This window comes from Corvus cornix, chromosome 8, assembly GCF_000738735.6.
Source record: "Corvus cornix cornix isolate S_Up_H32 chromosome 8, ASM73873v5, whole genome shotgun sequence".
NCBI lineage: Eukaryota > Metazoa > Chordata > Aves > Passeriformes > Corvidae > Corvus > Corvus cornix.
In genome coordinates, this window is record NC_046338.1 from 15,119,968 (window position 1) to 15,147,595 (window position 27,628).

Here is a 27,628-nt window from a genome sequence, read left to right on the forward strand (position 1 = left end):
AAAAAATGTGTGTTCCAAGAAGAGTAAAAGCAATTATTCTAATAATAATTCTAGGGATATTAATGTCTTTTTAAAGTAGATTGCTTTCAAATAAACACCAAAGTTGAAGGCATAGGAAAGGCTGGTTTATTTATTAATCATTCCAAAAGTGCATTTTTCTAAATGAACAAGTGCATGAGCAACTTCACTGGCACATATTAAATTTAGTTAAACGGCAACTTGTAAATATCTAAAAACTCCTGTAACCAGAGACTAATTTGTTTAACGTGTTGAAAATGTTATGTGGATGTGAGGAGCTACATATTAAACTTCAAAGCAAAATGCTCCAGAGATTACACCATCTTAAAGACTGCATATTGGAAAGGCCTTTATACATTAAACATAAAGGACTTTTAATTCTCTTCTATTTTGAATACTTGTCAATCTGTATGACTCATGCTTAAGATTGTAAACTGTCATTTTAAGGTGTGATGTCCAAGTTGAGACCTGGACCATAATTTGCAAAGGGCTGGCTTTTCTCTTTCATCTCTATTAATTAATCCTGTTTCAGTTTGCCCAGCGTACACTTCTGTTGACATCACCTTTTCCATATACTTTAAAGAGTCCCCAGAGAGATCTACTGCAGAACAAAACCTGGACAAAGAATACATTTGGAAACCATTTTATTTCTCAATTACCAACCAAAACGTATGGAAAAGATTTACACTCTATCTGATTTACACAATAATTATACTTTGAAAGCCTAGAAATAAATGGCTTGATCCCTGAAATCATTAGTTACTATACCAAATGTAATTGGTGTAAACTAATGAGTTTACTGGATGGCTGACCCTTAATTACTGATTATAGTTAAACTCTAGCCAATCAAAATTTCGTTCACTTATAAAAGTACAGTGTAGTATTAACAAGCATTACATTTCCAAGCAAGCAGCTTTATGATTAGTTGTAGCACACAACTCAAGCCTGTTCAGGGCTATCAAAAGCAGCTTTTTAATAACAGTGCACTAAGCAACCATCACTCTCTTACCTCAGCTTCTATCAGACAAACAGAAAGAAACCACATAATTAATCATCTCATGCAATAGAAATAAAGCATCTGGGCCAGATCCAGGTGGGATATACACAACCAACCGCCTTAGTCCAAAGAGCTGCAAGAGACTGGGGATCTGCCTTATGATAGGATAACTGACATGGGGAATACTGACTCCCTTGGCAAGGCAGTATGGGGTATGGAAATGAAATACTGGTTGATTGTGTTCAGTCCCAGGTGATGTGGAGAAACATATCAACAAAATAGGTTTAATAATTCCTTGAATTGAGGAGGATTTCTTGGGCAGATCCAGTATGTGGTGATAAGACATTCGGTTACTGTACTGGCAATCCCAAAAATCTAGAAGTCATGACTCCTCACTATTTATTAGATCAAATGGAGGATAATTTTTAAAATAAAATGCTAAATGGGAACAAATCATTTGTTTCTGGTTGATCTTTAAGAATTAATGTTTTACCAAACCAGGAAGACTCAAAATTCCTACTGAAAAAGTTGAAAGCAGATTTGTATTTACACCATGATTCCAGAGTTGGGAGTTTAAACAGATACACCAAGTATTTTAATAAAATCCTAAGACTTTACAATGCTAACCATCACATCCTTGAAGGTACTTAGGTAAATGACTCCAATGATTTAAGGATCTGGAAATTCTCCATCTCCTAGATTGTTCCTGTGAATCCTAAGCTTCAGATGGGAGATTGATACCAGAAGGCACAAGCACAAGATCAAGTGCTATAGAGATTTAGTTGGAAGAATAAGTATTTGCTAGAGCTCTGCACTGTGTATTCTGCAGATGACCCGACAGACCTCAAAGCTGCAAGGGTTAATTCTGTCACGGTTGCAGGTCTCCCTCATTTCTGTTTTTCTCTATGATGTTCTCTCTGGGGCTTGCCTTTTATAAGGGGCTATGCTCAGCAGAGGAACAACATTGCCTGATGGCCCTTTGGAACAAGTACTATAACACTTGCCCATTTGTTAGTATAAACATTTCCTTAAAACTCAGAAATTGAAGAATTAATTATTTCTCAGAATATTTGCACATGGATTAAAGTAAAAGTTTTGTATTTACTGAACTCCTGTTTGTGAGATGTGTCTGGGGTCAAGAAAAGGTTAAAGCTGTCTACTGCCTTCAAGCTCTGGTCTTGGAAGTTAATTCAGAACTGTGTTTTGAGCAGCTACAGAGAGTAAGTCCTTGGAGCAGTGAATTGCTGGTTTGATGTCAAGGTCTGCGGGCCTTAATAATAAAATTAGTTTGTTTCTTAAGGAAATCCTAGCAGGGACTTTATGGTTATATAAAGTCATTATACTGTTTTACGACACAACTTTAAAGATGCTTCAGAATGATGAGAGTTTGTGGGAAGGGATCATGTTTTTTATTATTTGTGGAATATCCTCAAGCTGTCATAGCTACAGCACTGCCACTTGGAATAGCCGCTCCACAGTTCAAAAGAAAAGACAAAGGATTTGTTGAAGCCTAGGTCAGGCAATTAGGGCATAGCTGTCCAGACAAAGCTCGTCGAATTGAATGGATCCCACGTACTTCCTGACAACTGACTCCAATTTTGTAGGAGCTGTATATTTGGGGCACTCAAGGTGTTTAATTACAATTCCACATGAGCAGATAGAGGGCCTATGAAACTCTACAAGCTGTGTTTTTCACAGTTCTCTATTGGAGGATTCAGGGGTGAGCAATTTTGAAATCATGGAAGTGGAAGAAGGCATATTTTCCGAAACTTCAAATTCCTGTGACTGCAAAGACAGAGGAAACACTAGACTAGACAAAAACTTTCCTGCCCACCCTCTGCAAAGCAGCGCTGGTAAGAACAATGCTGCCATTTCTGTTCTGCTAACACTGAAGCAACACCCTCCAATGCAGAAGGGAGACAAGGAACCATTGATTTAGGAGGAGGGGCACACACTATGGACAGGTTCACTCTCCCCAGCCTGCCATCCCTGTGGCACAGAGGAAAGGGGGGTGCTTCTGGAATGACTGGTGGAATAAGCACCAAAGGGCCCCACTTCTGTCCTTTTCTGTGAACTCTGTATAACTGTTTCTGTGAAATAAAGCATCAAGCCCCATCTTGTTCATGGAAATAAAACATACTTTAAAGCCATAGTTAATGGATAAACTGTTTTCTGATTGGATGAGCCACACAATAAATCTCTTCCCAAGCCAAGTGCAATGCAGCTTATTCAGTTACAGTGAAATGAGCCACTGTCACTTTGCTGCACTTGCATACATCAGGCAAAATGCTTCCATCTTCATCAGTCTCTTAGTGAAATAGAAATAAAACAATTGTAACAGAATGGTGTCACTGGATCTGTGGCACCTGCTTTAAAAATAAATCTCTTAGCTTTGTCTTCACTATTACTTTCAATAAATGTCCTAGCATTGCCACAGCATTTATCTAGCAGCAGGAAACCATTATCCTATGACAACAATCTATTCCATTAACATTAGCTCTTAATTGTAAGATTGTTTATAAGACAGCAAAAGCTACTGAATCATAGTAGAATGATAAAAAGAGTTATGGTCATGGAGTGTAGTAGTCACTCCAGTTATGAAAAACAACCTAGGAGTAGAGCGCTATATTTTTGTATGAAAAATAATGTAATATTCTTACGCAATACAATGTTTTTAAATAATGGATTACATCAGCAAAGTAACTATTAAAGAGTTAATGTTAAAAATTGTTACTAAGAAGCTCTTTCTTTGATAAATGGTAGGGCTAAAAAACTAAATAGAAAGCTTAGAAACTCTCCCTCTTGCTTTTAGCAATGTTGCGCCGAGCCAAGCAGAGAAATCATAATAACAGAAACACATTTGTCTGGCGGAGTGAACAGAAGAAATGTTGCAGAATTGAGATATGAAGAACCTCACTGCAGAATAGGAGAACTGTCATTCTGGTTGTTTGTCATTATTGTTTCATGTCCAGTTAAGTGAACTTGAAGTGACAGTTGTGTCATAACTACTGGCATCTATGTAAATTTCAAATCAAATACGATAGAGGCATTTCTGCCAGACACAAGTCACCAGGCTGCTCTTCCTCTTCATTTTTGTAACCCTCCATTTTCTCATACCATGCTGGTAGCCCTTCAATTAAAAAGACAACTTCAACAGGGGATCTCTGGGATGTGTGTGTTTCAGTGCTCAGCCTGTACCTTGCTTTCTCTCAGCTTCTTGAAACAATGCCCAGTGTCAAATTTCCACCAGAGACAGTCACCACAAACATCTAGATGGATTAGCTAAAACTGTGCCTTCCCATCAATGACGTATCATAGAACAAAACCCTATGAAATTCTAGGTTGAGAACGTCCCCTGAAGACCTACAGAGAAAACAGCTTGAGCAAATGTTCCTCCATTGATTTACTACAGCCCAAGCCAGGTACCACAAAGCTGTGAATAGGTGCAAAATAGGTGGAAAACATTGGTCATGGACTTTTCTGTACATTACAGCTTTGTTCAGAGGCCATGGGAACTTCATAAAGATATCAGACCTACTCCTCCATCGCAATGAGCTACATGTAAATAATTCATTTCCTGGATATACTCAGACAGATATTCTAATTACATAGGATTTGCTACTGGACACACATCTTTGAAAATAATTTCAATGCAATTATAAAGGTATTTTGTGTGGACAACATCATGAAGAAATATTAAACACGCTATTTATTCACTTAGGGATAATATACTAATTTATTCTGCATATTTAAAGTTACTTGGCTAATTAATTAGATAATACAGGCTAGAGTTAAGTTTTCATTTTTCATTGCAACACATTGCATAAATGATAGTGTTATAAACATGTACCTCTGCATTAGGTAAGTGCATTTTGGTCAGCTGATTGAGTCAGATTTTTATTTTTGTAATTCCTTTCCACTTGATCTTTTTTGTACTGTAAATTTAAAGTAGGTTGGTGGCCACTTTTACCTATAATTTGGGCCTTCAAACAGCACCAAATTGTGCTGTCCCACCCTCCCATTTGTTAAGGTGACTAGTGAATAGAGGCAACATATTAATGCCAGTTCTATAAAAGTATGTGTGAAGAAAACATTTTTTTTACCCCAAAGGGTAAGTTCTATATAAGTTTATAGTAGGTCTTTGTCAAAGGATTTTTCCTTGTTAAAGATGGAGACATATGAATAATAAAAATATTCATTTTTGAAACAACATATCACTACAGATATGTCATCACAAAAATCAATTGTCAGTATATGTTTAAGAGTAGCAAATTAATTTTAACTGATTTGCTTAAAAAATGGCTATAGACTGTGGAATGTGAAGACCTCTTTCAAAATTCACACAGCATTTCCAATTTTAAGATTGTTTTATGTTGTGAACTTATTATTACATACACATATTTTGGAGGCCTTTCAAGACTTTTAGTTAGCTTTAAACAAAAATTACATACAATTTCAAACTCTGATATCTTTGACTGTAGTCACAGAACCCACTTGCAGGACTTTCTGCTATTGATGGCTTGTGGTAATGTATCAATTTCTCCCAACAGAAATGTGCACAGGACAAATTGGTGAACGTAATTTCAGCCATATGATGTCATTACAAATACAGCCTGAGCTCTTCCAAAAGTGGACTTTATTGTTAATATAAATATATATCTGTAATTACTGACATTTATATTATTTGGCTCCTGTCCTAAGTTATGCATACAGTGATGATAAAAGGGTCTTGCAAGTCCTTACATAAGCAAACTGTGCCTACTAATTACCTCCCATGGTTCTGGGTTCCTGTAACTAAAGTTACTCATATATTTATAAGCAAGTCAAAATCTATACACATATTTCTAAATGTAACTTATCTTACTCTTTTGGGCAAACAGTACTGTCTACTGCTTAGAAAAGAATGCTAAGAGTGAAGCCATCCAGGATTCTTCCCAGCTTCTGCCAGTATACGACTCTGCCATATCATTGGATATCTGACTTAAATGCTTAATCCAGTCACATTTTTAAATTGATTGAGGCGTGAACCAGAAGAATCTATGTGAGTAAAAGGATGCATTACTTTAAAGTAAGAAATGGCTGTTGATTTTTCATCACTGTTTCTGGAGAGACTGGGATCAGAGGGCTTGTTTTAGAAGTTTGTTTGTTCAAAAGGTGTAGTTTGCAAGATACATGGATTAGCAAAGTGCCACATGGAAGATCTCAAAGCAGCAGCCTCAACATTTCTCTCTAATGAGAAAAGGAAGAGAGTCCCCTAGGTATGCACTATTCAGGGAGAGAACCTAGAGGTCCCATAGGAATGCAGTATTTAGGAAGAGAACCAAGACTCCTTTCCTGAATGGAGAGATAACTCTGATGAATTCTGGACTACCTGGTATCTTAGGGGCACATCTAGGTTTAAGAAGGATTTGGATCCCAGGCTGTAACATTTTCCAGACATTCAGATTGCAACTACTAAGCCAGCAATTTTATGCTTTCCTTTCCCTGACTCCAACAGTACTGCAATATAAGCAGCCAGATTTTCTTCTGCATTGTGTTTTTTATCCATTCAGCCAAAATTAAAAGTCTTCTAGGATAACGTATGCCAAGTGAATTTAAATCTTGTGGACTCAAATCGACCTAAGTTGATGGATACATTCATGCCTACTGCTGAAATCTACCAATTACACAGAACTATGTTAACTTACCATAGAAACATCTCATCTAATAGCACAGATGATGTTGAACTAACTAATTACATTATGGCACATAGACAATGAAAAACATAACGAAGATGACAGCACAGCAACAGCAGATGCTGCACAAAAGAAAAATTAGAAAAATATTGCTCTGCAAAATGCTCTCAGTTAAGGTTTCCTCTGTTAAAATTAATCACAAAAATTAGTGATGATCAGATTTCAGAAAAAGATATGAACATTGTAATGCTATTTGGAAGACATCGTTAAGCCATTTAAAACTCTGCTCCTTGAGAAGGTAATTCCTGTTTTTTGTATCACTCTCATTTTTAAGACTAGTAAACATTTTAGTGCCTATGGCAGAGTTTCTTGGTAGAATATCTTTTCCAATAAGGAGAGGTCCTAATGGCTCTCCCAGTCTGAATTTGGTAGCTTCCAGCCATTACAGGCTTAGATAATTAGACAATGTAGATTTTATTTTAGCTTGGCATTTGTTCTGTTCTTGTGCTCTTAACTGTCAGAAAGCTAAAATATCAGTGATTGTTGATTATCTGTAGCATGCCTTGTTGCTTTATATATTTTAAGTTGTACCAGATCCTACATAACAAATCTAAAACTGCTGAGTATGTTTAAATATAATATGTACATGGAGATTACATCCAGATGATATATTTCATAGACCTATGCTAAAAAAATATTAACCATAACAGTGGTCCTCTTCTCCCTTTCCCTGTGGAAGCGTTCCATGAGCTCCCAAGTCTGCTTTAAGCAGACTCTGAACATATCTCCAGTCTATGGAGAAACACAGAAATATAATTTTCTCCCGTGTTTAAATCATACCTGTGGTGCCATTCAAATGTCAAAATTTTATTTCTTATATATTTAGAAGCAAAATGTATCTTCGCTATCCTACGTTTTCCCAAATACGTTTCTCCCCGGTAGATGATTTTCCTTCCAATTCTAAATGGTTGCTGGGCACACGGCTCCGTGCCCAGCCCAGGCCGGGGCTGCAGGGCTGCGGGAGACCCACAGGTGGCGATGTGGTTAAAGCACACCTGGGCTGCGACTGCCGGACGGGGCTCAGCGCCGGGCTGTCAGCGGGCGGGCGGGCAGCGTTCCTGCGCCGGAGCACTTAGGAAGTGCTCCCCGGAAGAGTTCCGTGTACCTGTGCGGGGCACCGCGTCTGCGTTAGCCGCCGGCAGGAGCAGGTTTTAAATACTTAGTTGTCTCGGACATCGGGTGGGCGCACGGAGCTCGTAGCCCGGTCACGCTGCCATCACCACATACTTGACAGGGCAGCGAACGTGCCCGCGGGCGGCGGGGCCGCCCTGCCCTGCCCTGCCCTGCCCGCGGCGCCCGTCGAGCGCGGCCCGAGCGTTGCTGCCGGCCGGCCAGCGCTGCATTGGCTGCTGCTTACGTCAGCGGTCTGGAATCGAGAAACTCCTGTTATGAAGTTTGTCTGTCCTTTAACAGATCCCGGGAATGTGCCACTGATGCGGCTCCGCCGCCGCGAGAGGAGCGCGGCCGCGTACGCGGGGTGACAGGAGCGCGTGTGTTCCCTGTGCCGGGCACGGCCGGGCGCGGAGCTGCGCTGGGGACAGCACCCGCATTTAGGAGCACTTTGTTATTCCGGGGGCGTGTTCCAGCGATTCGCGGCTGTGCTTATCCTGTGTGCTGCACTTAGGCCTCACAGGCGTGCAGTTAACACGTAGTGGGTTTTTCACAGTTTTAAGCGTCCTCTCTGACCATTACTTGTTCCGATTTGCCGTCATCCCCGGGCTTCTCCCTCAGAAACGCAGCTGCCTTCCCTGCTGACAAGCCGTGCCGCCAACTGCGGCTGCTTAACCCACCGAAGCCTCCACTGGGGCGGCCACCGCGGGCCGTGCCCCCCTGAGTCCCGCAGCGCAGCTCCTGCGGGGAACGTGTGACAGTCGGCGGCGCGACACGGCCCCTCCACCCGCAGGGAGAGCTGGGCACGGCCCTCGCCGCCTCTCCCCGCTCCGGCACGGGAGCGCAGGACGGGGAGCGGGCACCGGGGCCGGCCGCGGGCAGCGGGGGGCGCCACGAAGGCGGCAAGAAGCGGCTGCTGCGGCCGCACCTCCCCTCGGCGCCTCCCCCCGGCTCGGTGGGGCCGCGGCGGCGGGTGAAGCGCCCAGCAGCCGGGAAGGGCTCCGAGGGACGCCGCCGCCCGGGCGGAGCAGGCCTGTCCTCGGAGACAGCCAGGACGACCCCTCGCCGCCAAGTTTCTCAACTGGTGGCCGGGAGCTGGCGGGCGGGGCGGGGCGGACGGTGCCCTCACGGCCGCGCGCCTCCCCTCAGCGCCCGGCGCGGCCAGCGCTGCCCACCTGACTCCCTCCTTCCTCTACATTCCCCTCCTCCTCCTCCTCCTCCTCCTCGCCCCCTCCCTTCCTCTCCTTTTTTTTTTTTTTTTTTTTTTTCCCTCCCCTCTCACTCATTCCTTTGTCTTCCCGGGGATTGGCAGGTTTTATTATTCCGCCTGAACAAGCCGGGGGCGGATTGGCTGCGGCGGGCTGACGGGGGCGCCCAGCCGGAGTGTAGTTGGGATTCTGCTCTGTCAGTAACACATGTGTAAGGGCAGCGGACACACGCGCACCGTGCGGGCACACACGCACTCACACGGGCACACACGCACTTGCAGCCTCACGCTTAGACGGGCACAAGGGCCGCCCCCCGCGCCCCACCAGCGCCGCCGCCGCAGGATCCCGGCAGCAGCTCCGTACCCGGCCCCGCTCAAACTCGCCGGCTCCCGCCCGCTCCGCTGAGGCGCTCCGGCGGGCCGCGGCCGGCCGGCTCCGCGCCGCGGGAGGCTCGGGAGCCGCCGCAGCCCGGAGAGGGGGCGGAGGTGGGGGGGGCGGGGGGGAAGCGGCACAAAGTGAAGCCACATTGCCAAACTTGCCCGGCGATTGCAGCAGCGAGCGGCGGCGGCGCCCTGCGTGTGCGGCTCAGCGGCGGGGACCGAGCTCTGCAGCTCCCCTCCCGGGAAGCGGGAGCTGGAGGAAGGACCCGGGCAGACGCCTCTCATAGCAATATCTATATTTTTCCAGCCTGGGCTGCCCCTTGCCGGGCGGGGGGCTCTCTCCAGCGCTCCCAACAGCCGGCGAGAGGGCGAGCGCTGTGCTTGTTTCTTTGCAAGGAGACCTCTTCAGGAACCCCGAGCGGCGCTCTCCGGCCTTTTGCAATATAGAGGGGAAGCAGGTAAGAAGTGCCGGTCGCTCCCCCGTGTTTCTCAGCGTTCGTGTGCGCGGTGCCCGCCCGCTCGCCGCTGCCGTCCCGCTGCCCGCCGGGCGGAGGGGCGCGGAGCGGGTCGCCGTGGGCCCCGGGCATTGTCGCGGCCCCCCGTACAAAGCCTGGCGGCGGCCGCCACTGGAGCGCCTTCCCTTACCCCCCTTCCCAGCTGCCGCCGGGAAAGGGCTCTGCCTGCCTCGGCTGTGAATGGAGGGGACGGGGGGGGGTGGGGAGGTGGGGGGGTGGGGGGAGGCTGGGGCACCCGCTTCCCCCGTAGTAAACACTTTTCTGAAACAGTGGCAGAAAAGATCAAAGTGAACTCTCTATTTCTCTCCTCTCCGGTTCCCTTCCTGCCCCGCACACGGTCTTTTGTTTCAATCCAGGAGAAATTCGGCGAATCACCTAATTAAAACCAAGACATGAATTAAGCATCCATTTTTGTACTACAAATTTCCAGCTCTCCGCTTGTCCCTCCCTTGGTCTCCATTAAAAAAGCAGCAGAGACGCTGTTAAAAGGGGGGTATTTTGCCTCTAGCTTCTAGCTCTGCTTTCTATTTCATTGACTCCTATCCCAGGACCTAAATTGCTTGGCTCTGTAATTACTCGAGTAAGCCTATTTAAGTTAAAAGCTTCACCCACCCCCCCCCCCCCCCCCCCCCAAACTCTAAATGAAACTTGATGAGGGCCCGTCCTTAGTTATCAAGGGAGTCACTTTCTGGTCAGTCCTCTTGATTCATCTTTTTAGATTTAATCAGCATTAAGGTATTGCTTGTCCTTAAGAGCTTTAGCTTAATGGGGTTACTGGATGGTTTTCTCAGTATAACGTTTCCCATTTTATATTTACACATATTTGTCTTCGACAAAGAACAGGTTAAGGTGGTGGCATGGAGCCTTTTTCTTTCTTTTAAGAAATCCGAAGTGATTTAAAGCGTAGGAAAACGGTTTAAGGACTCAGAGCAGGAAATGCAGATTCATTAAGCTGTAGCTGGAAACTGTAACAAAAGGCAATTCCTTGAACAAATGCATCAGAAATCAATTTACATAAAGGTATACGATGCATTCGGATAAATGCAATGCTAATGGCTTTTAGAGTGGTTTTCTTTATAAAGTCTCGGGGTTTTTGTTACAGCTTAATTGGTGCAGTTCTCCTGGTTTATTGTGCGGTCACTGGACATACCTCCAGGTACTCTTTCTGAGGAAATGTGTGTTTAAATCGGCCTCAGTTCTTCTCCTGCAGTCGAGTTGGGCCAGTGGCAGGAAAAGTTCGTCCTCGCTGCTCTGGACGTATCAGTCTGAAGGTCCTTAGCAGATAGCCAGATGCCTCGGCATGAGCACATACGGCTTACAAAGGACAAAGACAAAACATGCTGCTTAATTGGCAGTAAATAACTTGATCTTTTTATAGTATAAGTGACTAGAGGAACACCGGGAGTTTATTGGACTCTGGATTGAAGGCAACAAATTAATCGGTTTAGAGTAAGCTTTATGAATTGATTCCTATATTATCTCTCGGTTGTCCTGCTTGCATAAAGCATTTATTAGAAAGTGAAAAATGCCCTTAGTAGCAGTTTCGGGGGCGGCCAGAGTAACTGCAGCCGGAGCGGTGCACTTCATTACTCTGCTGCTTTCCTAGGGTCGGTAAACTTTTTTTTTTTTTTTTTTTTTAGTAACAAAGCTTTAGCATTTAAACTGCTGATCAAGGGCAGATTAGCGAGACAAAAGTTGAGTGTACTTGTGTAGGAAGTTAACTGGCGTCCTAAAGTTCAACGATCTATTATTCGGGCCAGCGTCCTCAATCTGGAGTAAAAACACCCAGTTTCTCTGGGTGTTTTTAGTTCTCCAAAATAAAACTACAAAAAATAAAATCCCAAGGCCTCGAGGGCCGGTCCGGAGCCCCTCGTTACCACCCCAAGCCTGCGGAGCCTCTCCTAGACTGAAAAACCAGTTTCACAACTTTCCCCCCCCCCTCTACTCTTCACACACTTTTTTTTCATAAGCAAAACAAACCCCGGGACTGTTCCTGACTTGTGAGCTGCAGCTGCACAAGCCCGGAGCGGGAGGGGCGGCGGGTTGCGCTCGCTCTGCCCCCGCGCCCGCCGCTCCCCGCCAGCTGCGCGGCCGCGCCCCTGCCCCGCGGCCCGGCCGCCGCTGCCCCCGCAGGGCCCGGGAGCGGCGCTGGCCCCGCGCTGCCGCCCAGCCCGTCCTGTCCCAGCGCTGACCCGCCCCCGCCCCTCTCTCCGCGCAGGCCATGGTGAACCCCGGCGGCAGCGCGCAGCCGCCCCCGGTCACGGCGGGCTCCCTCTCCTGGAAGAGGTGCGCCGGCTGCGGGGGGAAGATCGCCGACCGCTTCCTGCTCTACGCCATGGACAGCTACTGGCACAGCCGCTGCCTCAAGTGCTCCTGCTGCCAGGCCCAGCTGGGGGACATCGGCACCTCCTGCTACACCAAGAGCGGGATGATTCTCTGCAGAAACGACTACATCAGGTGAGGCGACGGCCACGCTGGTGAGGACTGCTTTCCCCCTTTCTCGCTGCCTTTTTCTCCATTTTTCTCTTTTTCCACCCCATTTTTTTCCTCGTGGTGGGTGTCCGCAGGGCAGAGGGGTGGGCTGGCTCAGGATGGCTCTTTCATTAGGATCGGAGAGACATGCGGGTGCGGATGTTAGCACCTAGCCCAGGGCGAGTTGCGATTGCCAAGTGGAGGGAAGAGTTGGGGGGGCTGAACGACGACTGTAACTTTAAAGTGGTTTGTCAGCACAAAACAAGTCCTAACTAAAAATAAACAGCAATCAGAGAGGCTAAATTAATCTGCTTTGTTGTAGTGTTGAAGGAGAAGTGTGCATATCTGAACAGTAAATGTTAAAATCGTAGAGCTTAAATAAGGCTGTGGCAGAGGTGCTAAATAATGAAATGCCTGCCTTTAGTATCTGATTAATTATGATATTTACATAAGCACCTTTAAACTCCTTTGAGTGGAAACAGAATGACTCATTCTCTGTTCTCCTTGTGAAAGAGCTGATTAACCATCAGTTGGAGGGCCGTGGATTCTACTTACAGCAAAAACCAGTGGTATGATGTTTGTCTTAGCATTGTTACAGAGAAGCTTTGAACCGGCATTTCTCTTAACTTCCAGTATAGACAATGCAGGAGATAGCAGAGGAGGTATATGCTCTTGCCCTTTATTTCTTACCTCTTCCTCTTTTGAAGCTGTTTGCTTTAAATGCCACAGATTTGGGTAGGGGGAACTAAGCCTCACTAATCTCGCATATGTTGGGGTACAATAAGATTATGCAGAGTATCCCTTCCAACAAGTTTCCAATATAATTAATAGAAAGAATTCATGAGGTCAGGTGCCTGTACGATCTTTTCAGGTGAACTCAAGCTACTTAAACTCATTAATTTAAAAGGAGGCATTTTGAAGGATTACACATTTAATTTGAGTAAATGGTTTGATAGACTGATGCACATGAATGCTTCAAGGAGGTGTTCTGTTTCAACATTCAGTAATTAAAAAAAACAACAAAAAAGCCCCATACCTTCCCAGCATCACAGAAATGCTTAGTTAAAACAAACAGCGTTCTGTTTAAATGCTTCTGGCTTCTCATTAATAGTAAATGTCAAGAGTTAACCCAGGATTTCCCTTCTCTCTGATGGCCAAGAAGTTCAACTTTTTTTTCCTTTCTGGAAAAAAAAAAAAAACCCTACCAAAAGCAGCCATCAAATGTTACAAGTTTGCTTATGTTGTAAAACTTATATTTGAGAAGATGTGGATTGTAGTGTGTATATGCACAGAGACCTCCTTAGTTAAGAGGATGGAGTTGAGATTTGGTTACTCTGATAGTGCAGCCTCTGACCTGGTACCTGGCTGTGGCTTCACGCAGTTAAGTATGTAAAATACGTCCCGTGGTATGTCTGAGGAATTGAAGCCTTAGTTTTGCTAGTTTCGGGGGTATTTTTAGAGAGAAATGCTAAAAAATCAGCACATTGTGGGGGGTTAATGGTGCTTTTTGGTCATCATCCTTAAGCAACAAGCCTAAGCCTGGCAGAATAGTAATTAAATAGAGCAGAACGGTGTTAGGGAAAGAGTCTCGTTTGAAGTGGAAAAATTGACACTACTGTTAAGATGCACTGAATAGTACAGATTCATCACTCGGCCAACGCCATCAAACAAACCCTCATGTCTGATTGCTACTAATTAAAAAGAGGAGATGCGTCCACTGTGTCCCAGAGGCAAGTTCAGGCAAGCTTATCGCAGTCCTCTGGTTTTGTGTTGCCAAAAATTAATACTCGTTTATTTTAATGTAGGCGATTATGAATAGGATGCTTTATCAGATGAGGGGTTTGAATTGATCTCCTTGTCCTATTGCCTGACTTCTCTTTAGATCTGTGTAATTTGACTTGCAAAAATAACTCTGACAGATGCTTGCTGAAACTTGAACTGGACACTGTACACTCAAGGTGGGGTAGGATGGTGTGGCGCTGCCAGGGTTGAGTTAACTTGGAGCTTTCCTGCTGGAAATTGACTTTGCAGGCTTCCTCGTGGGTCATGCTGCCATGAGCGAGGCCCTCGCCCTTTTTGTGTTTGAAATGGCCCCATTTGGCTGTGGAGGCAATGCTCTGACAGCGAGGCGCTCTGGTTCCCCTCTGTCATTCTTCTTCTCTCTTAGTTTTCTGGCGGGCTTTTGTGGTGGCACATTCTCTTCCCCAGGCAAGAGCCACGGGCACCGTTCTCAGCCGGAGACGCGGGGCACGCTGGATACGACTGACAAAATGGGAAAGAGGATTGATCGGCCCGCAGGTGCCAGGTGAAAGGGACTTGACTCCTTCGGGCCAAGACCCCAGGGCCATTTATTAATGAGGTTTTTAGCTGTCTGAAGCTGTATGTGGGGTTTTTTGTTGTTGTTTAAACAACACAACACTCCCCTTTCCCTCCCTCTCCCCCCCAAAACCCGAAAACAAATTGGCCGTAGAGCTACAGCTTCCATTGAAGGCCAAGGTTCCTGGGAAAAGAGAGGGAGGTGGAAACCCTGGTCCTTTCCCCTCCTTCCTCACGGCGAGCAACGCGCTCAGGGAGGGGAGCGGAGCGCAGCCCTCCCAACCTTGAGATGCCAGATAAAGCAGCAGCGTGGCAGCGAATCCGCACAATTAAAAGCTTTAATTAGTGTCTCCTCCATTTTCTCTTAGTTCTGATAGGTTTTATCTAATGAGATCTGGTCGCTGGCTTAGATCTGCTCGGAATGACGTGTCCGAAATGAATGAGAGCCGCGTCGCAAACAAAACATTTAATTAACAAAATTGGCCTCTAAGAGAGAGCAGGGAGTGGTGGGGAAGGGGGAAGAGGGGGAGGCTGCCCGGGCGCTTTTTAAAGGGGCAGCGCCCGGCGCCCCTCCCCGGGCGGCCGCTCCGCACAGCGCGGCGGGGGCACAGCCCCGGGGGCGGGGGGCGGCCGGACCTGGTCGCGCTGCAGTGAGGCCGCGCCAGGGAGGGGGCCGCCGGGCAGCCAGTTCATTTCCCTGGTAATCAGCGGCAAGCTGCTATATTCAGGGAATGCTGTCCCTTTAATTGAACAGGCTAGGTAATTAAATGGCACTTTTCCAATAGGACGTGCTAGGTAAATCTAATAGTTGGTTATTTAATATCACTTTGAAGTCTGCCCACTCAAGCACAATGACAGCACAGGAGCATGTGAACTATTAGCTAGGAAAAAAAAAAAAAAAACAGGATCTCAAAAATTAATTAAATCGCATGCAATTTAGGGGGAACGTTTATCTTGATTTGTCATAACAGAATTAATTCAAGGCCTCCAATTCACTTGGGGGCAGATCTGTTACTCTGAATTAACCAAGCGTAATTTGGCTGGTTTTTTTTTTCCTTTTTTTTCTTCCTCTTCTCTAATGCAGCACTTGCCATTATGCACAGCCCCCCTTTTAAGTATCAATAGCTTCTGGTGCTTTTAAGGTGCTTGGTCTCTAGTTATTCTGAAGTACGTTTAATGGACTTGGCTTCAGGCATAATTTCTGTGTTGCCTTTCTTTGTTACATTTAATATAGCTGGTGCAGAATTTAGATTAAATGTGGGGAATGTACAAAAACACTGATTCCTTCTGGATCAGTAGGTCTGGATGTGCATTTCTCTTTGCTAGGGCTTGGATGGATATATGTATGTGAACACGAATGTGCACCACGTCGTGCAAGAATCAGAGTGCTTAAATCTGTGTCCACAATTTTGGAAAGCAGTGGAACCTTATTGTGTTAGTACAAGTTGCTAGAGACGTGTTTCTGCTGATGCTGAATTTTGAGCAGCAAGATGGGAAACTGGGTTGAGAAGATTTCTTGCTGCTTTCATTCCCACTCTCCTACAGAAAGTTCTGAAAAAAAACCCCACCCAAAAAAACCCCACCAACAAAAAACACCAGGAGCATTTGGGGGTGTGGGGAATGCTGTGTTGGAACCACACAGTAGTTAATTTAAGGTGGCTCAGTAAAATGCTGCGAAGTGTAGAAGAGCTCCCTTGTCCGTACAGGGAACCTCTTGATGTTTGTGATTGATTGCATTGCCCAAATGTTGAAATATTAATGACCTTCTTGGACTGAGGACCCAAAGAGGAAACTGAAACCAATTCTGTCATCACAATTAAAGAGTCCCCTGGCTTTAATTAGCCTGACCTGGGGTATCTCTACCCATTGCTGCAGTTAAAGAGAAAAGAGCCCATTAAAGTCCAGTCTGAGACCGATAGCTACTTAATTGAGCACCTAAAGCCTCAAGCCTTTTAAATCAAATACTGTCCTGGACAGTCCCCCTGGTTAGATAATTAGCTCTCTAGCTTCCCAGAAACCATGCAAAACAACTTTTTCAGTAAAGAATAGTTAATGTGGAAGACTTCCGTTACTGGTAAGGAGGAATAACATTTTTTTAAAAGGTAAAACCTTTTTCCTGTTAATGGTATTACAGAACAAAACCATTCATAACAGTAGAGAAGGAAAAATAAGTTTAATTTTCTTGGTAAATAATAATAAGCAGCAGAAAGGTGTTCTGAGTTTGTAAGTAACTTTTAGAAATTTTTGCAGAAGATTCAGCTGAAGTGTCTTCCCAAAGTAGAGTTGTTTTGGGAACATGCCTGGGGAAAACTTAAGATATGTGGAAAGCCTCTGGATTAGTTTGACTCCGTTTATTAGAATTCACAGACATTCAAGGTGTGGAACCACTCTAGTTCAGAGAGAATAGTATAACAACTGAATGCTTAATGAAGACAAGTAGTGCAATGAGATCAGCATTCTGAAAGCTGTGTTTTCAGTTGGGTGGTGCAATTGTATGGGGGGGAGGGAAGAGGGGGTTGTGAGAGACGGCTCACCATGTTCAGATTCTCCTGGACAACTGACAGCGTCTGTCCATCTTCGCCCTTCTAGCCAGCAATACCCTTGCTGCCACCCCCTTACTCTGGATTGTTGGATCTTTGCTGTAGAAATGTAGTGCATTTCTGCCTTTTCTCACAGCCCTTTCCGTGCACCTTCTCTAGTGCCAACTTCGTTACTAGTAACAATGAAGGAAGAAAAAAGCATATTGCAACGCTTTGGAAGTAACCTCGGTGTATCATGTAACTATTCGGAACTGGTCCTGGTTTGGAAGATGCCCTAATAATGGACCTTTAGTTGCCAGACAGTTTAGTCCCTTTGGCGGGAGGTCCTGACAATGTATTAGTTCAGCTTTCCCTTTGTAACCGCTGTGATTCTGCAAGAACGTGTCAATGTGTCGTGGATCTCAGACTAATTAGTTTTGAAATGGAGTTTTGATTGAACTCTTCAAATCGATGCTGCTGCAAAATTTGTTTCTCAGCTTCCTATTAAAAGCCATCTTAAGGGGCAGTTTTACTACTCTCTCTGTCGTTCAGTCGATACATTTAATAACAACTTACAGGCTATTTTCAATAAAGTGGCGACAGCAAATTAGTAGTTTGAACATGACAAGCCTCCTCTGCAAGCTCAGATTCTGGAAATTCAAAGCAATTATTTTTATACAGAGGCACACTGCAATCATTCAGATTACGGGTATTCTGTTGTAATGCGTGTCCTAGGTTGACACAAACAGAATTTTATGACTTTATTTGGACAGGAAGGAGATGCAAATATTAATATTTATTATGACACCAATACGCTAATTTGTAAATCCTATTACTGTGTTTTACATCGTGCAGAAAAGTGGGTCTGTGACCCTGCCAGCTAGTTCAGTTCCCTTTTTTACTGCGAAATGAATTGTGGTAGTCTTTATAAATATTTGTGTCTATTAGAGACTCGTGCAAAAGCAAATAACGTTTTTTTCTAATTCTAGCTAACACAGCCTGTAAAAGTAGAACTCAATAATCATTATTGTATTATATTTTGAATCAATGCGTTGTACCTTTAAATGGATTTGAAGAATTATGTATATATTTTTCTTCACCACTCTTCCGCCTATTCCCCCCTCCCCCCACTGCGTGTGCCCCCCCCAATGGCAGATGTTGTGGTCTCATTTGATTGCATAGGAAAACTGCAGTGATACAGCAAACACCCAGAGAGATATGATGACAAATGGGTCCAGATCCCGGTAAATTACTTTCTGCTCAAATCGAAATTTCATTCAGTTTGTTGCTAGCAGAGATGAAGTAATCTAAATTGTGGACTCAGGAGCAGATAGAGGGAAGTTGGAGCAAGCATTTCATTATCAAGAGAGAGAGAAGGTTAGGATGAAAGAGATGAGCAGAGGCAAATCTAAAGTGTTGACACCATGATTGAAAAGGTTAACCCATACACATTATATATCAACCTGGATAGCAGAGAGTTTCTAATGGAAACTCTGCACTGATGGAGGTTTACTGGAGTTTCAATACACTGAGCATGATGTCTTCTTAGATATACAATCAAATCCTCTTAACCCTTTTGATGACTCATATCTCAAGATATGATTAAAGTACAAAAGACTTCTTCATATAATTTCAAGGACACAATGCATTTAAACTCCAGTCATGAATTGTATCTTTTTTTTATGATGAACCCAGTAATCTGATAAAATGTGTGTAGTACAGAATTGTTTGTGTTTCTGGAGGTGTAAGTCAATATTTCTGATTAAATCCCGTGTAACCACATCCCAGGTAAGGTGAAGCTACCAGTTGTTACACAAAAATACACTTTTTCATCTTATGAAACAAAGCAAGTTGGAAGATGAGGGTCAGAAGTCTAAAATAGTTGTGTGATAAACCATGGCAGTGATGTGCAAAAATGCCTAGAGCCTTCTGTGTATTAAATTATTCACAATCATCACCTCTGTTTCAGGTTATTTGGAAATAGTGGTGCTTGCAGTGCCTGTGGACAGTCCATTCCTGCTAGTGAGCTGGTCATGAGGGCACAGGGCAATGTCTATCATCTTAAGGTGAGGGGGTTTTTCTGTGTACTTTTGTTTTTAGTAGCTGATTAGTACTGCTGTGCCTCTTTAGTGTAAAACCTGCATCTGCTTATGAATGGAATGCAAAATAATAACTAGAAGAATGAGTATTTATTATAAAGTTTTCCTTAGTGCATAGCTTTGTTCCCTCGTAATTGGTAGAACTCTCCTTGAGTTACGTACTGCACAGTCCCAACAGGTAAGACTAATGCCATACTTGGAGATACTGGAAACCAAGCAGCTCCATATCTCAACTACACTTGCAGTGTCTGAAGTGTAATTTTCAAACCTGCAGCATACTTAATTTGTGCTGTAGTTTCAGTTGCTGTCTCTTTCATTTTCCAGTGTTTTACATGCTCTACCTGCCGGAATCGCCTGGTCCCTGGAGATCGGTTTCACTACATCAATGGCAGTTTATTTTGTGAACATGATAGACCTACAGCTCTCATCAATGGCCATTTGAATTCACTTCAGAGTAATCCACTACTGCCAGACCAGAAGGTGAATACTCCACAATTACTAATGAGCTTTCTTAGAGCTAAATGAAGATCAGTTTCTTTTCATCATTCTAATAGTGGACATTCCCTAGCCCTGCAGAGACCTTTAAGTAACTGAACTCACCTTAAGTTATTTAGGCACAGGGTGTGGGAGAAAATAGTAACCTTTTAAATATGACATACAGGGTGAGTCAGTTTATTTTGGTTTGGGCACGTGCATCTCTACAGGTGTTGAACTCCTTGTGTACAAAGCATACATCAATATAAACCTTTAAGAAAGAAGTATTTTATAATCTTGAAATTAAGGGCTACAGGAGAACAGGTTTCTGAGGGAGGAAAATTAGATCCTTTAATATGGAAATAAATGTCTTGTGAAGAGAAGATTTCTGGACTAAACGAATGTATTTCATTTTAATATTAAGGTTTTAGTTGCGGAAGCATGCCGAGGTACTCTTTCAGAAGTAGTTGCTTGCCTGTTTTGTGTGTCATAACTCAGATTTTAAAACCAAAGTGCTATTTTCTTAGCGTTCCATAACACTAACAGCTGAACTAGAGATTGTGTATCTCTATGGTTGATAGTTTTGGTTTCTAGCTAAATGAGTAAATAATGACTGTACAAATCATAGAGTGAAGAAGAAGAAAAAATTTTTGATCAACAGTTGTCTTGTAACTCTGAAACTAGATAGTTTTAGATGTATTTTAATCTCCTTAATCAGTCCTAAAGCTATGCAAGTTGAGTGCATTTTGATAACTGCTGTGCCTAATTTGTAACAATTACTGTCAACCTTGAGTTAAGAGACTGTTCATTCCACCCTGGTCCAGAAAAGAGTGGATGTATGACTCTTTCACATAATTTTATTCACATCATATTTCATACTGATTATGTATTGATGACATTGATTCATTTACTCTTTACAGCGCCACTTGCTTGGATATTAAATCTTATTGACCACAGATGAATTTTAATTTCAGATTGGTGATAGATTTTTCCATCAGCTCTGATAGTATATTTGACTTTTTCATCATTAACCCAGGCAATCGCACAGCACTGAGTTATTGCAATGAAACAAAAAGTGCACACTTCAGTTGGTAATTCTTTATAGATTTACAATAGGAACTTCATTAATGTCTGTAAGGATCACAAAAAATAACATTTATTTGCAAGTAGGAATTCAGAAGATTAAAAAATAATCTGGGACAAATGCGAGGCTGATCTATTCTGTAGTGTACAGTATATGTTGTTGTGCTTTTAGTGAGTGGAAAAACATGTCCGAGAAAACAGAAACTGTTCTTTAATTTACGTGAGTTTTTTTGGTTGTGTTGCTACATTTCAATATCTGTGTTTGCTTTTTTTTTTTACTGTGCATAAATTTACTGATTAATTTTAAGCATTCTTTCAAGTCTTATATAGTGAATGTAATTACACCAAAATAAAGCATGGGCCTTTTTTATTTACTTAATTTGTCAATTGAGGTGATGAGAGAATTGAGTACAAAAATGCTACATAGTTAGGCAGAACAAAGATAATTAAGATTGGAAGAGAATGTGCAGCCTCTTCTCAAGGAAGTGCAAATACAGTTAAAGATTCATAGATTTATACTGTTGTGAATTTTAATGAAACAAATCTGTAATATAGACTAGCTAGCAGTGATTCTGTTAAATGAATATTTATAGGTATCCCATTTCAAAATATAGGTAAAACCATTTATCTTTATACACTGCAGTAAAAGGTTTACCATTCTGAGAGTGGTTTATCCACTTGTCTTCTACGAATGTAAAGTTTAATGTAACTTCAAATAGGTGTCTAAATTGTCATTTAGTTTTATCAGTTTCTTTCTCTGCCTTAGCAAAACATAAAAATGATTTAGTTGCGATAAAAGCAGTAGACATGATGAGGAACACAGGACGTGGAAAAGAGAAGTAAAACGGGACTGGGCTTGCAGAGCTCGTGACTGTAGGCACCTGGTGGGAGCTAAATGCAAGAAGGAGAGTGGTGAGAGCAGGTTTTTGTTAGCTCCTGTCACTGACTGGGAGTGGCATTGCTGCAGCCAGAGCTGAGGCAGATGAGCAGCTATTAGGGAGAAGGTTGAGGGGACACGTAGTTTGAGGGGTTTTTTTCTTATAATACAGTCTCTCTAGAAATCTAACTTCTCCTGCTGGTTTTCAAAGAGAATCGCAGAGCACTGAAACTCCAGAAAACAAACACAGTTAAAGAGATAAGTTGATAATTCGTGTATTTGTCAGGTTTCTGGAACTTTGGAAGCTACAGGGGCAGTTGCTAAGAGAGTTGTGTTTTATATTTTGCTTTTTTAACAGTCTAAATATTTTAACATCTTTAACATCTGAGATATTTTCCAGAAAGCTGCATGTTTTCAGGCCACTGATTAAAAATATTCTTCCACTGTAACAGAGTTGGCTGTATCATATGTTTTATTAAACATTACAGATCAATCATTTTCCAGGTTATTCTATCACTAGAGAGTATAGACATAGAATATGCACAGGTTTGGTTTTTTTTTATTTAACCAAAGAGATTGAGAGACTCCCAGCATTCAAACACACTTCTGTTGCGCAGGTGAAGGTGACAGTTATGAACTTACTCTTGTCTCAGTGCAGTTTACCGGTGACCGGTGCAGGCAGGAAGGGTTGCATGGCTTAACTTGGTTTAAAAACGTGGGGATTTTTTTTTTAGGAGACAAATGCAGGGATGTTTGCCATTCCTGCCTCTTGCCTCCCTGAGGCAATTCACACATGTAAATTGTAACTTCCCATCACTTGCCCTGTAGTTTAAGAAAATCCCTGTTTTCTCTGAAATCGGTACTGCTTGCCTGCAGAGTGCAAACTTATTTTGCAATGACCTGTGTGCTGTTTCATTTGAAGGGGCTGTATTGTCAAGAATTCACTCTGCTTTTTTTGGTACTGGTAGTATTCCTGTAGTATTTCTTGTTTGCAACAGTATTACCACATACTAAAAGTGTAAATTTTCCACTGCTTGGCAATGTTTGTAACAAATGCTTGTCTTCAGCTTCTATACTTTTAAATAAAGTATGAGTTACATTACGTCTCTTAGAGAAGATCTCAAAAATCTTCTAGTTTACATATCATTCAACAATTCCCTTGTAGTTACATAATTGGTGTTGTCTGTGTCCATAGTAGAAGATATTTGATGCTCATTTATTAAATATGCTTGCTGGCTGCTCCCTAATCTTTGTTCTGGACAGACAAATTACCTTTCTCACACTGAGCTTCGGCTCTGGGGAATTAAACCTCCAAGCCTCTACTACTTTAATTAGCTTGAAAGTGGGGGGTTGCAGTTACTAATAGACCTCAGGCTTTTAGTAACTTAGAGAAAGGGTGGAAAAAGAACTTCCTGGGAAGCGCAAAATGCCATTTAAAAGCCATAAAAATCTAATATATATTATTTCATTTTGGTAATTGCAAACAGATTGTATTTGAAGACTATGGATGATCATTTCTATTTTATCCATGAAAGTTTAGATTTTTATTGAGTTAGACACTTTTAATTATCACAATTCATTAACACCAGTATGAAAGCACATGTTTGACTTCTTATATTAAAATGTTTATGTAACATTAACTAACGTACCAGATGAGGAATTTAAATGGGAGGGGGGAATCCTGAAATATCTATATTTAGCTCTTGTGCAATGCAGCATATTAACCGAAGTTGCCTTGGGAGGATATTGGCTGTACTTCATATTTGCTTTACACACTATTTCTTCTAATTACAAGATCATATTACTTGCTTCTTCAAAGGCATGGCATAATGGTTCTTCCCTTTTAAACGGGGCCCAGAAAAACCACCTTATTCACTGTATGATTTGTTACCAGAAAGTACCCTTATTTCTTGTTGTAGTCTCTTTTTTTTTTTATGTCTGCTTTCTTTAGTAGTGAAACTGTGAAAAATGTTTGCTTTTGCTATTTAAAGTTGAAACGCTAGCAGTATGAATGGCCAGTGTAGAAAGCCTTAATCAAGTCACAGTTGGAAAGTAGTCTAATAAAAAAGAGATTAGTGAATAGGGAAAAGACAAAAGCAGTCATGTTGTCATTTCCTATCTCAAATTTAGCTAAGATACCCATTTTTATTTCTTGCAGGTCTGCTAAAAGGTCAGAGTAATGCAGAATGCGTGCCTTCATCTCAAATTTTGTTCATCACAGATGGATCCCATGTCTCCAAGTAGACAAGTCACCTTTGTAGCTAGCATCAATGCCAGCTCCATACCATTGCACCTTCTTTATTCTTGATTGCCCTTCCCACATTTATTGGTGTATTAAAATGACTGAATATGAACATTAAGGACTCCATGAACCTGGGCTAATGGGAGACTGTAGAGAAAATGAAAAAAGATCCACCAGAGGACGTCTTGGGGAGGGTGGGTGGGGAAGATGACTAATGAAGCTAATTAAAAGAAGCATTGAAATCTGCTTTCTACCCTCATTAACAATTAGCAGGGCACTGGCCAGTTTGTACCCTGTGTTTTACCTTAACAACATTCTATTTGCTCTTTGTATATTTAAGTGTTGTAAGGAAATGTGTTTCAATCAAACTGAACATGAGATAAAGATGTGGCTTTTGTGATATTCTATCACAAACACTTTTATTGTATCTCTGTAAAATACAATGTATGTATGCATGTAAGTGTTCTTGTCCTAATGTTGCTACTTCCCATGGCAAAAAAAAAAAAAAAAAAAAAAAAAAAAAGAAAAAAGTCAGGCTCATAGCAGCTACTGTGTAGAAATTTTCACCTACTTCTAATTTGCTGAATGAAGAAAAATCTTTTATTTGTGATATTTTCAGAGACATTTGCTCTAGTATGGTGTATTTAAATAATAAAAAGTAAAACGAAACTGAGTATGGGTTTTAGAAGCTTTGCTTTTTTTAAAATTGCATTCTAAACATTCTGCAACTTCATCTTACAAAGTCATTATCTTAATTGTCAATTACCTTTAAAAGTAGGTTTTGGTTTGGATTTTTTCTTTTGTCTTATGCCAGTAAAGACTCTGCTAACCTACTTCACCATGTTACTTTTGGCAAGGATAACAAGTACTCCAAAATTATATTTTTTTTCATAGAGATTCTTAATTCTGGTAACAGCAACTATATTGCAATTCCCATTGCAGTGAATAACAGCACACACAGAGGTACTGTGGTCTCTTTCTTTCCAGTTCCTTCTGTGTTAAGGGTGTGCACATGTCTCTGAGCATGCAAGCATAAAGAGGGTATGAATATACCGTAAGAGGTCAAAAAAATAAAAGCAAACGAAAGGTCTGTACCTCATGCTGAGCACTAGAAGTGAGTATTCATGACAAGGAATACAATAGCTATTCTGATCTGAACAACATAAAGTTGTGTTTGCTGGGGTGAAAGAATTTAACTTTTCAACACTGATAAGGAAAGAAAAAAATCTGTTTCCTGGGCTGTTTCTGAGAACTACCTGATCTCAAAATATGATTTGTTCTCTGAAAGCAAACAAAAACCACCTCCCCACAAAGCAGCAGAGCCACCTTTAAGCTTATAAAGGGAACAACTTCATTTTCCATGTTTTTCCCATCAGCTGTTTTGTGGTAGATCTGTGTAGAATACTTTTGAGAAAAAGAGAATCTGAATTTTCATGTTTTTAGCAAGAATACTAACATGGGATCTGTGGCTGTGCACTGTATGCCCTCAGTCAGGAACCTGCAAGCAATGAATCTGCCTTTGCTGCAATTAAAAGCAAATCAATATTAAGAAATACTCTACTTTTATAGGAAACTAATGCATTCACAACACATCATTACTTTGTTTAATTCTGTTTTTTAGAAGGTGTTCACTACTTGGCATGCTTGGTTATGGAGTGAGCTTGACTTACTTGTGATGCTGATACACAAAAAGTTGATTTATAGATTCATCTGTCTAAACAACCAACAGCAGATATTTTTGTTTCAGATTCTACTTCATGACCTCTAGTATATTGGAGGGCTGCTGAATTTCTTCTTTTAACACTTCAGTGCTTGAGGAAGAAGCACTGTTTCAGAGAAAAGAAAATGTAGCAACATATAGTATCAGACAGTAAAGACAAAAGACTACTTGCATAACATATAAAGCACAACATAAATGACTGACACTATGTATGATTTTTAATTAAATGCACTTATGGGTATTTTAAGTAAGTTTCTAAGCTTTTTGATCTGGCATTAAAGTCTTAAAGTGTCCTGCAAATTGTGCTGCTTCAATATCTTTGAAAAGACACTTGAAGTCATATGAATATAGAATTCAAGTATTAGTGAGACTGTAGACATCTTTTTATATTCTTTCAGTATAAGCACTCAAGGTACAGTGTTTAAATCTAACATGTACAGATTTTTGGTTGTCCAATATAACCTAGAAGTGCTAAGAAGATAGCTAATAACTTATAGTAAGTAATGTAGGATAGCATTTAGTGATGTAGAGGTTGAAGTTCATTAACAGCTTTAAATAAACTATTATATGACTCATTTGTAAAGCACAGCTACCTATTTAATAGCTTACTTTAAAAGCATTTCTTAAGTTGCAGACCTATAAGATTACAAATGTCACTCATGTTAGCATAATCCACATGCAAGTGATGAAGCCTTTGCTTTGATGTGCTAAATTGCAGGAGGACTAATGGAGCTATGAATATACAATAGAACATATTTAAGTAGTATTCTTGCTTTAGGTGAAACACTTTCTTGAAACCAGAGGCATTTCACACAATGAAACAGGCTGTAATGGGGACAGTAGGTGTGGGCAGAGGGCTACTGGAAACTCTTGGATTTGTCCTTATGTGAAAAATCACTTCTTTTTTAGGAGATCTGTAAAGAAAAACACGTATTTGTTCACCTTTTATCACAGGTATTTGCTGCACTGAGGCTGAAATACACCCTCTGCATTTAGTGCTGCTGAAAAGTCAAATAATCATTCAGTAAGAGCTTCCCTTACTTTCAAAATGAATGCTGTTAAAAAAAGAATCAAAGGAAATATAACTAATCTGAAATCATCCTCATGAGCCTGGATAAAATGCTTTGTCTATACTGCATCTAAACATCTCAATCATATAAATTGTCACTCTTATTAATGAAACAATTTTGTAAAAAGATTGCCCTCTAAATGGGTTTAATGTTTTTACCTATCCAGCTGTCTAGTTATGAGATTTACGCATCCTGGCAGGCACTGGGACATTAAGCCTTTCCAAACCAAATTCTGTTTGCAACAAGATACTGTCTTTTCAGTCCTACATGATTTATCTTTAAATATTTTAACAGGTTATGCAGTATCTTATGAAATACAAAATGAGAACGCCTTAACAAAATGAAGCCTATGAAATTAAGTCACATCTTCAGAATATTAACCACACTGAGTTTGTCTCCCTTTTTCCCTGTTAGTTAACACTGGTAAAATTTGCATCCTCTAACATTAGGGTAAATACTAAAAAACCCCCAAAACCTCACATACTGGCAGAGTATGCCTTGCTGTCAAGGTGGTGGAGTCACCGCCCCGGAGGTGATAAGGAAAGACTGGACATGGCACTGAGTGCCACGGTCTGGTTGACACGGTGGTGTTCTGACTTGATGACCTCAGAGGTCTTTTTTAACCTGATTCTGTAATTTCAAAAGATCATTTCAATTTAAATCTTTTATCAAATTATTTTGCTGGTAGTTGTATGTGAAGTGTGCGGCTTTTTGCAAGTATCTATTCTGAACAGCTCTATTAAAATAAAAAATAAAATTGAGATTAGGAAATTTATGTATATATATTTTTTTT

At 41.8% G+C, this 27,628-nt stretch overlaps 1 protein-coding gene across 1 annotated transcript; it reads left to right on the forward strand.

Moving 5' to 3' along the window:
• The first annotated feature begins 9,568 nt into the window (after positions 1-9,568).
• On the forward strand, positions 9,569-26,012 carry LMO4 (LIM domain only 4). Its single transcript, XM_039555940.1, has 5 exons — positions 9,569-9,906; positions 12,182-12,420; positions 19,240-19,336; positions 19,694-19,849; positions 23,962-26,012. The coding sequence occupies exons 2-5, from the start codon at positions 12,185-12,187 to the stop codon at positions 23,968-23,970; spliced, it is 498 nt and encodes a 165-aa protein (XP_039411874.1). The 5' UTR covers positions 9,569-9,906; positions 12,182-12,184; the 3' UTR covers positions 23,971-26,012.
• The last annotated feature ends 1,616 nt before the right edge of the window (positions 26,013-27,628 follow it).

Excerpts from the sequence above, each read along its gene's own strand:
- LMO4 (XM_039555940.1), top strand. The coding sequence starts at position 12,185 with ATGGTGAACCCCGGCGGCAGCGCGCAGCCGCCCCCGGTCACGGCGGGC. Across the intron at positions 12,421-19,239 it reads TGCAGAAACGACTACATCAG|GTTATTTGGAAATAGTGGTG; the intron begins GTGAGGCGACGG and ends CCTCTGTTTCAG. Across the intron at positions 19,337-19,693 it reads GCAATGTCTATCATCTTAAG|TGTTTTACATGCTCTACCTG; the intron begins GTGAGGGGGTTT and ends TTCATTTTCCAG.